This window comes from Nothoprocta perdicaria, unplaced genomic scaffold (genome assembly GCF_003342845.1).
Source record: "Nothoprocta perdicaria isolate Ctin4 unplaced genomic scaffold, notPer1 scaffold_66, whole genome shotgun sequence".
Lineage (NCBI taxonomy): Eukaryota > Metazoa > Chordata > Aves > Tinamiformes > Tinamidae > Nothoprocta > Nothoprocta perdicaria.
The window spans coordinates 439,513-451,113 of record NW_020455932.1 but is presented as its reverse complement, the minus strand read 5'-3'; the positions used below and the strand labels follow the sequence as shown (position 1 = coordinate 451,113).

The 11,601-nt window shown below is 46.9% G+C and overlaps 2 protein-coding genes across 2 annotated transcripts in view; both read left to right on the top strand.

Annotated features, from left to right (window-relative positions):
* Positions 1 to 1,655: 1,655 nt before the first annotated feature.
* On the top strand, positions 1,656 to 10,744 carry DHX33 (DEAH-box helicase 33). Its single transcript, XM_026050132.1, has 11 exons — positions 1,656 to 1,816; positions 2,413 to 2,640; positions 2,808 to 2,978; positions 3,566 to 3,751; positions 4,488 to 4,599; positions 4,962 to 5,121; positions 5,518 to 5,606; positions 6,132 to 6,259; positions 6,811 to 7,014; positions 7,775 to 7,861; positions 8,536 to 10,744. The coding sequence occupies exons 2-11, from the start codon at positions 2,482 to 2,484 to the stop codon at positions 8,842 to 8,844; spliced, it is 1,605 nt and encodes a 534-aa protein (XP_025905917.1). The 5' UTR covers positions 1,656 to 1,816; positions 2,413 to 2,481; the 3' UTR covers positions 8,845 to 10,744.
* Positions 10,745 to 11,274: 530 nt separating this feature from the next.
* C1QBP (complement C1q binding protein) overlaps positions 11,275 to 11,601 on the top strand; it is a 4,316-nt gene continuing 3,989 nt past the window's right edge. Inside the window, exon 1 of the mRNA XM_026050146.1 lies at positions 11,275 to 11,287. Within this exon, the coding sequence (XP_025905931.1) occupies positions 11,275 to 11,287 (13 nt within the window). The remainder of the gene's footprint in view (positions 11,288 to 11,601) is intronic.

Genomic DNA, 11,601 nt, shown 5'->3' with positions numbered 1-11,601 from the left:
CGGCCTGCCCTGCGCCGTGCTCATCGGTGAGTGCGGGGCCGAGGCGCCCCGGGGTGACCTCGGGCACGGCGGCGCCCGCCCCGGTTGTTAATACCTCAAGGGGGGCAGCGAGGAGCTGGGGGCGGCCTCGTTTTTGTGGTGGCCTCCGACAGAACTAGAGGAAACGGCCGCAAACTGAAGCACCAAAAGTTCCGCAGGAACTTCAGGAAAAAATTTTGACAGAGAGGGTGACAGAGCCCTGGCACAGGCTGCGCGGAGAGGCTGTGGAGTCTCCTTCTGTGGAGACCTTCCCAAGCCGCCTGGACGCAGCCCTGTGCTCTGGGGGACCCTGCGTGAGCAGCGGGGTTGGACTGGGTGATCCCTAAAGGTCCCTTCCAACCTTAAGGATTCTCTGATTAGTGGTTTGTTCCATATTCACCTTTCCTTGTCACCACAGAACGGCCGGCTTACGGCTGAACGAGCAAGTCTCTGAGTGCTCACCCGCGTTTGCAGGGAGGCTTCCTAATTTTATTTTTTCCTAATTTTAATTATTTATAGTGTATTACTATTTACGCTATAATATTTTAAACATTATTTTTATAATATGTTACTTTATTATATGCATATTTTTTGAGTCCAAGCTTGTATGGTTTGTGTGTGACATCCAGCAGCTAAAAATTATTGCAATTACATCTGGAAATCCACACTTAGCAGCTATTGGCACTTACTAGGATTAATCACCAAACACTTTTTGTTTTGGCTCTGCAGCAAGTGAGCGCTTCAGAAAAATCAATGGTGATTTTTTTAGGCTGTGCTTATCTCCTTCCCTCTGTGTAATCCTAAGATTGCTGCTTGCTAAATACACACTGCAAGGTGTCACTTCAAATTGTGCTGCTGAGGAGGCAGCTAAAAAGCTGTTCTTGCTTTTTCCAGCCTGCGGCCCCAGCGCCTGCACTCAGCTTTCCCCTTCTCCTCTGCTTGCCGCTTATCCTTTTGCCTTTCTCTTTGTTTCTCTTCCTTCTCTTCTCCTTCCTCCTTTTCTTGGAGTCCTCACCTCGTTGCTGCCGTGTGTGCTGTGCTGGGGCTGTCCTGCCAGCATGGAGAGTAGAGACCTCAGGCTGCTGGAGCTCGTGCTTGTTGGAGATAGTGGTGCTCTTAAGGGGAGTTTTAGGCTCTAATAAAATAGACAGGGAGACCAAGATTATGTTGAAAACTCTCTGTTGCTCTATGTGTGTTGCAATTTCAGACAGTGCTTGAAGCACTTGGATTCGTGCTTTTTCTGTGCCCTGTGAGATACTCTTTTGTTTGTCTGTGCAGTGCTCGGAGCGCTACAGTGCCACATGGCCCTGTGCTTCTTGCACCACTGCTGCCTGCAGTCATGTGCATAACTTGTACTGGAAGTACCCATGGGGAAAAGGGGGTAGTGCTCGTTACACTGAGCCCTAGTGCTGTAGGAGCAGAGAAGACAAGCTCAGATGACCTGAGCTTGAAGGAGCAGCCTTTTCAGGATGGCAACGAGGAAGCCTTGTTTTACCTCTAAGTGTGCCTCTAAGCCTCACATCTCAGCTTGCCAATGCTGTTGTAACAAAAACTCTGCTTTAATTTGCTTATAACTTTACTTTGAAACGTAGAGTATCATTTGGAGATGCTAAAGACTGTTTGCTTGTGTTCCTCAGGAGAAACGGGCTCAGGGAAGACCACTCAGATCCCTCAGTATCTCTACGAAGCGGGAATCGGCCGCCAGGGCATCATTGCAGTGACCCAGCCTCGCAGAGTAGCAGCGATATCTTTAGCCACCAGAGTCTCAGATGAGAAGAAGACAGAGCTGGGAAAACTGGTAAGTTGCTTTACGAAGTCCTTATAGGTTTGATTTAGGCTGCAGTGCTAACTGGGCTGTATTGTGGCTTGAATGGATAAGAAAAAGGAAGTTGTGACCACAGATAAGGGTAATATTTGTTTAATAATATGCTTAGATGGGGAAGAAGCTTCTTTGCTTCCGCAGCTCAGAGTGAAGCAACTTTGACTCTTTCTGTGGCATTTTACCCCTTGATTATCATGAGTAATCCTCTATTTGAAGAAAAAAAATAGTTAATGAATAAAAGGAAAAGGATTGTTCTCTCTTCCTAGGCCTTCTCTTCTAGTGCTGCTGATATCTAAAAGTCTGAGTTCATTGCAAGGAGAGGCAGGAGCATCTATGATAAGCTTCCAGTTTGGGAAAAGGCTGATTATATCACATTGTGGGGAGCTTTCTTTGGACTGGAATGATTCCCAAGGCTAGCAATGTGCAGACTGCAGAAACACAGGATGCTTCACAGAGCGCTCCCCACAGCCCTGTTTGTCCCTGGCTGATGTGATGGCCAGAGCGCTTTGAGGTCCTTTACTGCCACCGTGTCAATGGGGAGTGTGAATGACTTTGAGCCTGGGCTTTCTCAGGTCGGCTACACTGTGCGCTTCGAAGATCTCACATCTGATGAAACTAGGATCAAGTTTCTGACAGACGGGATGCTCCTCCGTGAAGCTATTGGGGACCCCATGCTGCGCAAGTACAGCGTTGTCATCCTGGATGAAGCCCACGAGAGGACCATTCACACCGATGTGCTCTTCGGGGTGGTGAAAGCAGCACAGAAGAAGCGGAAGGAACTGGGCAAACTGCCACTAAAGGTACGTGGAGCTGGGGTGGCAGAGAAGGGCAGGGATGGGGCAAGGACTCCGAGCACTGGGAGTCACTGCTGGGGTTTCTCAGCGTCTTTGAAGCTTTTGTCTAGTCCTGACGGACAAGTGTTCTGGTGAATTGCAGGACAAACCCCTGTGTTATGCTTGTTTCGAAGGTGCTCGTCATGTCAGCCACGATGGACGTGGATCAGTTCTCCCAGTACTTCAATGGAGCTCCTGTTCTCTATTTAGAAGGCAGGCAACATCCCATTCAGATCTTTTATACCAAGCAGCCTCAGAGTGATTACCTACAAGCAGCGCTGGTATCGGTCTTCCAGGTGCACCAGGTATAGTGACTTTATCAAATAAAAAACTATTAAAAATGTTCATAAGCATTTTTTTTTTGACTGGCAGTGAATGTTTGAATGTGAAACTGCCAGATAGTAAAATCATTTAATTAAACCTCTCATCGAAAGCTTTGAAGGTGCTTCTTGTTGCTAGGGTTGTGGGATTTGCACACTGAGGCTGGAGTTGAAAGGAGGCTGCTAAGCAAAGCTCTCTGGGTGTCAGCTCGTACTTAATACTTAAATGTTCTTGTCATTTTATTTTTTCTTTTTCTGTGATTACTGGCTTGTACCTGGATACTTGCTGCCTGGATGATTATTTAACAAAACATGTGTTTGAATTTAAGTGATTCCTCCATCCTTTTGGACTCAGTCTTGCAAAGTGCTGTTTAACCTTTCCTTCTGGTGAATCCTGTGGGATTTTCAGGCTTTTTTTTTCAGGCATGGAACACGTGTCTTTTCTTTCTTCCTTAACTGCTTCACTCTTGCTGTCAGGCCAGCATCTCAGAAGATTTGCTGTCATTACAGTCTCTATTCTCTCTCCATATCAACTTCATCTGAACTCCTTATTTTTTTCCCCCTGGCTCCAGGAAGCACCTTTTTCTCACGACATCCTGGTGTTTCTGACCGGTCAGGAAGAGATTGAAGCAATGACTAAAACCTGTCGAGACATTGCCAAGCATCTCCCTGATGGCTGCCCTCAGATGGTCGTGATGCCTCTTTATGCTTCTCTGCCCTATTCTCAGCAGCTCCGAGTCTTTCAAGCTGCCCCCAAGGTGAGGCAATGGGATGGTGAATGGAATGAAATGTCATTCTGTTTGTAGAGATGTTTGGGAAAAAAAAACACATGGAACAAAATAGGCTATATTGATTAAAAAAAAAGTAATAATTATTCTTCACTGCCTAATGATTTTGGTGCTTTTAGTGTGACCTAAGATGATGCAGCTGTGATGGTACTAACAAATAAATAAAATAAATTGCCTGGGATCATGAATAGAAGGTAGGATTAAGGAGAGTGGAAAGAGCTGAGGAATTGAAATTTGCACCATTTTATGTGGATTTCATGTCTGCATTGCAAAAAATGCTCTGCAGTTAATGGGCCAGCCAAATTCTGACAGAGCTGAGTACCGAGGTGTATTGGGCAGGGCTGTAAGAGGAGGGAATTTTGCTGCCTTGGGCATTTGCACCTTGTCAACAGATAAATAGGAATTCCAGTCTTTCAGGAATTCTGTACTTGTGCCAGGAATGAGACCAAAATGCTTTAAAGACATGGTGATCACAGCTCTCCTGATGGTGTATTTTGTATGCAAGAAGTGGGTGCGCTTTAGAAATTAATTAAGAGTACAGATTATCTTAATTTACAAGAGCTGGTGTAGCAAACCTGGTCCTTGGTCATAGCAAGCCATAATGCGATGGAGGCCTTGCCTGTGCAGGCCGAAAATAGCAGCAGCTCCACCACTGCAGCTAATCTGAGATGGTGTTTGGCTGACTTTAGTTTGCTCTTCCTTCTAGGGTCATCGCAAAGTGATCCTCTCCACAAACATTGCCGAAACCTCCATCACTATTGCAGGGATAAAATATGTTGTGGACACGGGCATGGTCAAAGCAAAGAAGTACAACCCTGGTGAGTGCTTCTTTAGGGAACGATGCAGAGATAGTTTTCAGATTTGTGAAAGCTGTCTGAGGCAATTAGCCCCACTAGCAGCTGATTTAAAATAACCCTTTGCACTGTCTAAATTGATGTTACAGGTTTTGGTTGTGTATATTCCTTATCTCCTATGCTCACCTCATCCTGGACTAAGTACCTGTTATTTGGTGGTAAAAGTCTCTCCTTGTGCACAGTAATGTATTTTGGTTCAGGATACGACTACTGAATCAAGCAGAATCTGAGCAGGATTTGGATGGGAGGCTGGTGGGTGTTTTTTCAACGTTGTTCAACAAGCTTATGTTTTCCAAACACTGGAAGTGATGCTTTTCTGTTTTCAGAAGTTGGTCTGGAAGTGTTGGCAGTCCAGCGTGTGTCAAAGGCCCAGGCTTGGCAGCGGACAGGGAGAGCAGGACGAGAGGACAGTGGGATCTGTTACCGCCTCTACACAGAGGAGGAGTTTGAGAAGTTTGACAAAATGACAGTACCTGAGATACAGAGGTGAGGAAAGAACTGTTTTCCCTTAAACTGTCATGCTGCTCACTGCACCTTTTTACTTTTTATGCCCCGTTATCTGGAGAGCTGTAAAGAACTGAACAGCACAAATGGAGTTAGAATTTGACCGGCTGACTTAAAGAAAGATGAACTGTATAGTCTAAATGGAGAAAGAACTTGTTTACGTTGAGCAGATGGACTGCAGCTTAACTATCCTGGTTAGACTTCAAGTCTAACAAAGTCTGACAAAGTCGAACTTCACCAGCCAGCTTTAGGCTATTTGCTTTTGAGCTATAGGATTAAGGTTCCAAAGTCTCTCAGTTTATAGACTGATTTAGGAGGGAAAAAAAAAAAAAAAAAAAAAAAAGGTAAAACATCTCAGTTGTTTTTCTGCTTGTGCAGATGTAACCTGGCCAGTGTGATGCTGCAGCTCCTGGCCTTGAGAATTCCCAACGTACTCACCTTTGATTTCATGTCCAAACCGTCTCCTGGTAAGTAGTTACAAAGCCTTGGGAGAAATGGCATGGTCAAATGAGTCACCAAGGCTTAAAAATAGTCTTCAGGGCAGCATGAAAGAGGGAATGTGGAAAGCTTGGGGCTCTAAAACCACAGCTTCTTCTGGTGGTAAATGAAGTTGCAGATCTGTTCAGTTGTGTTCTGCGTCATCAGAACACATATGGTTATGGCAGAGAGCAGATGAGTGTAACTTCCAAACGCAGCAAAGAGGAGACTCACCCAGGAAAGCTGTAGAGAATCTCACATGGCCTTGGCTCCGAACTAGAGATGGCACCTTCAGCTTTACCTCTGTCTTTGCTACTCCAGTTGGAAATTGTGATTGGCTTACTGGAGGAGGTTTCTTTACAGTTTGGGGCGTCCCTTTCTCTAACTTACTAAACAGAAAATACTTGTCTGTGTCCGTCAGGAGAGAAGTGGCAGTGAGGATGTTGGCAGATCCGTGGCAGCCCTGCCAGTGCCAACCAGGAGGCCTCCCTGCCTCAGGGTTTTTGTTTTGACAGATGCAATTCAAGCAGCCATTGAGCAGCTGGACCTGCTGGGGGCTGTGGAACGAAAAGAAGACCAGCTTGTCCTAACTCCCCTGGGAAAGAAGATGGCAATGTTTCCACTGGAACCCAAGTTTTCTAAAGTAAAAACTACAGAACAATTAGCTTATTTTTATCTTCCATGCATTTTCTGTTTTAAACACCTTAAGCAAGATCTGGAATCTTGAGTGGCTACAGCTCTAGTGTATTTGTGGTGTATGAATGAAGCTTAACTCTATAGCAACTGTGCTGATTTATCTGTCATTTTCTGTTCATTTAAGGGAGATATTTAAAGATGATTTGTTTTGACTAGCCCCTCTGAAGCAGAAGCTAGTCTAGTTCCATTGCATTTTCTGAGTTCCCTGGCAACACTGTTTATTGGCAGGTTTACCACGTGTCTAATACTCTCGTGGGTTTTAGTCACCATGTTTATGTTTTATCTAGACTGGCTGATCTCAAGAAATTGCATGGTAGTCACCGTTAAAGGTGGTTGGTGGCCTCAGAAAGGAATTTAGAGGTGTTTCTAAGCCAAAGTATTTATGGAGCTGAGCTGAACGATGCTTAGCTAAGTTCTTAGACTGTCAGTGAGCAAAACAGCCTGTGCACCTTGCGTGGGTTTGGTCGACCAAAAGTCAGTTTATCCTGTGATTTGCAGACCATCCTTCTGTCCCCTAAGTTCCACTGTACGGAAGAGATTCTGACCATCGTCTCGCTGTTGTCTGTGGACAGTGTCCTCTACAATCCCCCAGCCCGGCGGGATGAAGTGCAATCCATCAGGAAGAAGTTCATCTCCAGTGAAGGGGACCATCTTACCTTGCTCAACGTGTACAGGGCCTTCAAAAATGTCAGTGGCAACAAGGTAGGATTCTGTGGGGATGCCTTGGCTGCCCGGGGACGTGGTGGTGAGGAGTTCTTATTACACATACCAGAGTAATATCTACAGCCTTCACAGCTGATTATAATATGCACCCATCCAAAGCAGCTGTGAGAAGGGAGGGGTTATCTATGCTGTGCAGTTAGATATCAGAGTGTGTAGCCCTTCCCAGAGGGCTGCAGGAGACCTGGTTGTCACTAAGGCCAGTTCTGCAATCACAGAGCCAGGTCCCTCCCTTGCCTGGTTCTAGCTGGAAACAGGAGGGAGTGAGAGTGTGTTGTGACTTGCAGATTAACACCTGGATGTGCTCTGTGCTATGTCAGGATGTGATGCAAAGATACTGAAAGTTTCTGTAGACAGATTTTGATTTTTTTTCTATCCTCAGTCAGGACTGTAGGTCTGTAGAGTGGCACAGCCACTCTCTGCAGCATCTTTTGCACCCTCACTGTTCTTGTGCAGTTTGCTTTAACCAGCTGGGAATGTTGAGTGCTGTTTCACAGCACTTGGTGACCTTCAAGAGCAAGTGAGAGCAGGAAGAAAACAACACATTGCAATTCCTTCACACTGTGGGAAGCAAAAGAAAACAGGAACACAATCAGAGATAGAAAACTGACTGGAGACCGAGATAGTGCCTTTATTCTAAGAGATGGTGTGTTTTGGAGGATTCTCTTTTCCATGGTATCTGAAGAGTCATGCTTTTTGGGCACAGAGGTGACCCCTTCTAACTCTTGTGCCTCTGCTGCAGGAATGGTGCAAAGAGAACTTTGTCAACAGCAGGAACATGATGCTTGTGTCAGACGTCAGAGCTCAGCTCAGGGACATTTGTTTAAAGGTAACGTGTTGTCACATGTCACACAGTTTTTCTTTGGTTTGTCCATGTTTTTTTTTTTTTTTTTTTTTGCACTCAGTGGCCTTGGTGCCCTGTGCACCAAATCCGAGAAGCAAGAAATCTGGTTGTGTTCTCATTTTGTAATGAACAGCTGTGTAAAATTCTTGATTGAAGATTGCATCCCAAAATCTTACTGCTGTAAGGGGTTCAGATGTGTGAAAAGGGACATGGAGCCCCGGGAAGGCTTCTCAGGCAGAGGACAGATTTATTTAAGCTTTTCAGATGTGGTATTAGGGGAATTAGGTTCTCACTGAGGGTACTGCCTCTTACAGAATCACAGGATGGTTGAGGTTGGAAGGGAGCTCTAGGGATCATCCAGTTCAACCGCCCTGCTCCAGCAGGGACACCCAGAGCATGTGGCACAGGGTGGCATCCAGGCGGGTTTGGAGACTTCACAGCCTCCCTGGGCAGCCTGTGCCAGGGCTCTGTCACCCTCACAGGGAAGAAGTTCTTCCTTGTATGGAAATGGAACTTTCTATGTTTCAACTCATATCCATTGCCCCTTGTCCTGTCATTAGCCGCCACTGAGAAGAGTTTGGCCCCTTCCTCCCTCCATTCTCCCCTCGGGTATTTGTACATGTTGATAAGATCACCTTGTGCCTCTGGCTGCTAACCAGCTATCGATGCCATTGGAGTCTTCCCGCTCGGACACGGGAAACATCCGCCGCTGCCTGGCTCACAGCCTCTTCATGAACGCCGCGGAGCTGCAGCCGGACGGCACCTACAGCACCGTGGACTCCCACCAGCTGGTAGCCATCCACCCCTCGTCCGTCCTCTTCCACGGCAAGCCGGCCTGCGTGGTTTACAACGGGCTGCTCCACACCAACAAGTGCTACATGCGGGACCTGTGCGTGGTGGATGCCGACTGGCTCTACGACGCAGCCCCCGACTATTTCCGCAGGAAGCTCCGAACGGCCAAGAACTGACCTGCAGGTCACCCCTAGGTCAAGGATTTTTAGGCTCGCTCAATAAGACTGTTGTTTTGTTTTGTAATGAATGTAGGGGAATGACAGAGTAAAGAGCCTTGTAAATCAGGTAAAAGACATTAGAGGAAAATGGTGGCTCCGAGAGAGCCAGACCTCATAGTCTCCTTGGCTTAGAACAATCATCCTTTATAGCAGTTAATCTTTAAAAGGGAAGCATAACAACTGCTCTGTGCATGCGTGTGTATGTCTGTGTGTGTGATGAATCTGTGCTGGGGGGAAAGGGAGCTGGTATCTGATTCTAGTTTATAACACTTGTGGACATCTAACTACTTTATATATGAAGAAATGAAATCCAAAGAGCTCTTCTGAGCAGACTTGGTATTTTTTGATGATTGTGCTTGTATCCTTAGCAGGTTTTACTGGGGAGGGGGAAAAAAAAAAGGGAGAAAAAAGTTTTACATCTCTATATACAGAGGACAAAAGAGGCATTTTTAAACTGTTTCTAGAAGGGAGGTGCTACTGTCTTTTACCTCAGCAAACATCTTCCTGCCTGCGTGTCATGTTCACCATGTCAGTGTGGAGGAGGCAGCCATAGATTCTCAATATTTGCATTTTACCACTCGCAACCACAGGGCAAATCTGCTCTGTCCAGGGCGCTTTTCTCCCTGCAGAGCACAGGAGGGACTCGCTCCTGGAAAGGATCCGGTGTTGGAGCAGCTAACGCCTGGCTCCTTCCCCACGCTGCGTCTGGCCCTCCTGGCCTTGGAGCTGGTGCGCCGTCCACAGCAGCTACTCTGGCTACTTTGAGGTGAACTCAGCAAACCAAGTTGGAAGACGTGGTTTGGAGGCTAGACTTCTTAAACAGCACCGGAATCCTCAAATGTTTCTTCTGCCCCGACACTGGCACTTCCCTCCTAATTCCAGCCCCCCATTATACTTAGGCTCTGCATTAGCAGTTTGGAGCTTAGCAGGGTTTATCGAGATCCATAGATCCACCATTAGCAATATTTATTTGTATTTTTCCATAGCCCCTTGGCATCCAGGTATCTTTTTATTTTCCTCCTTTTGGAGAGAAGTAGCAATAAGAAACTTAATCCTCTTTTTAAATACTAGTATTAAGGAACTAGAATCACTCCAAAGGTGGTTCTTGCTCTTTGGTGTGAAGGAAAATGGGTTTGTTCCATTGTGACTGTGTCTGGGTGGAAGAAAATCTTAACTTGTTTTTAAATGGTAGCCTAAGTACTTCTAAATAACCTCTCTGGGAGAGGTAGCTTCCAGTTTCAGCAGAGTCTGTTGACACAGTGTATTAATTTATATCGATTTTTGGATGAGTAGAACTCAGATTTGTTATACCAAGGGTGGGGTAGGAAGTGGTTCTGTAAATGCAATGTCATTATATAACACAGTGAGAATAGCTAACACGGGCCTGTGGCTAACCTATTGTTATTGTATTCTTCCAGCCTCAATTTAAACTCATGACATTTCCATGGGACTGCTCAGGGATGCAGTCGTATTGGCAAGCCCTTGGTCACCCCATTTGCACGGGGAGTAAACAAGCTGGTAGCTCTGCTCGGGTGGTCTGTAGGATCAAGCCGCACTTCGCATTCAGTAAAATGCCCTTTCTCATTGCACGCATCACGTTACACAATGCATATATGTAATAGCAGTAATAACAGTACGTATATGGTAATATGCCTTCTGTTAGGGTAAATCAATATTGATTTGCCTTGGTCTCTATGAAAACTGAGGCAAATACTTTTTTTTTTCTTCTTTTTAACTGAAAACTCCAGAAAAGTGGAGTTTTCTTGTGCTGATTAGCAATGTGCTGTCGCCAAAGAGAGGAAATAGAGTCGTCTCAGGCTGCTCCTGCAGGGTGACACCGAATGTTTGCAGGGATCCACTGTTCCTTGGTGGTAAAAGGGGCACCGGTGTGGGGAGCACAGGCAGCAGCTGCCACTCTTGCACCTGGGTAGTTTGGGATTAGTGTTTCAAGGTTATGCTCTTATTTCCATTGCTGTAACTCGCCCAAACTGCAGGGAATCATTAGAGCACTGTGTGTTACTGTTCCTCGGTTCTGTCCCCTCGATGAGAGGGGAGTAAAAGCACATTTTATTTGGGCCGTCTAATTGAGCAGCCTGTTTAAGGGAGGAGGGGATGGGAAACTGATTTAGAAGTAACTAATTTGTACATTTTCCCCCATAATAAAGAGCAATGGCTAAAACACCTTCTCTGTGGTGCTTTGTGCGGCAGGAAAGCTGGAGTGGAAGAAAGGAGCACGGCACAGTTAGGTAGGAGGCTGTGGGGTAGGGTTGGGGGGACCTGTGCTTTTAGCAGTAAGCAACAGGGGTGGTCAGTGTCACCGTGCACTTAAGATGTTAAAAATAAGTTTAAAGATAAGTTGGCAGCAGTGACCCTGTGCTCTCGTGCAGGATGGGAATGCCAGGTGGGAATCCCACTCGTTTGGGGCCCTCGTGGGGGCTGCAGCAACGAGGGTCGCTGGGCCGCCGGTTCGAGTCCCGCGCCCGGACCCAGCTCCGGGGCGGCCCGCGGGGGAGCTGGGTCCGGGCGCGGGGCTCGAACCGGCAGCGCCGGGACTCGAACTGGCGGTGACGGGACTCGAACCGGCGTAGCCGGGACTCGGCCCCGCGCGGGGCGGGCCGAGCCGGGCTCGGGGGCGGGCGCGGCGCTCCGGAAGCCGTCGCGAGGCTTTCCGTTCCAGGCGGTGTCCTCTTTCCCCTCCGCGCGCACCATGCTGCT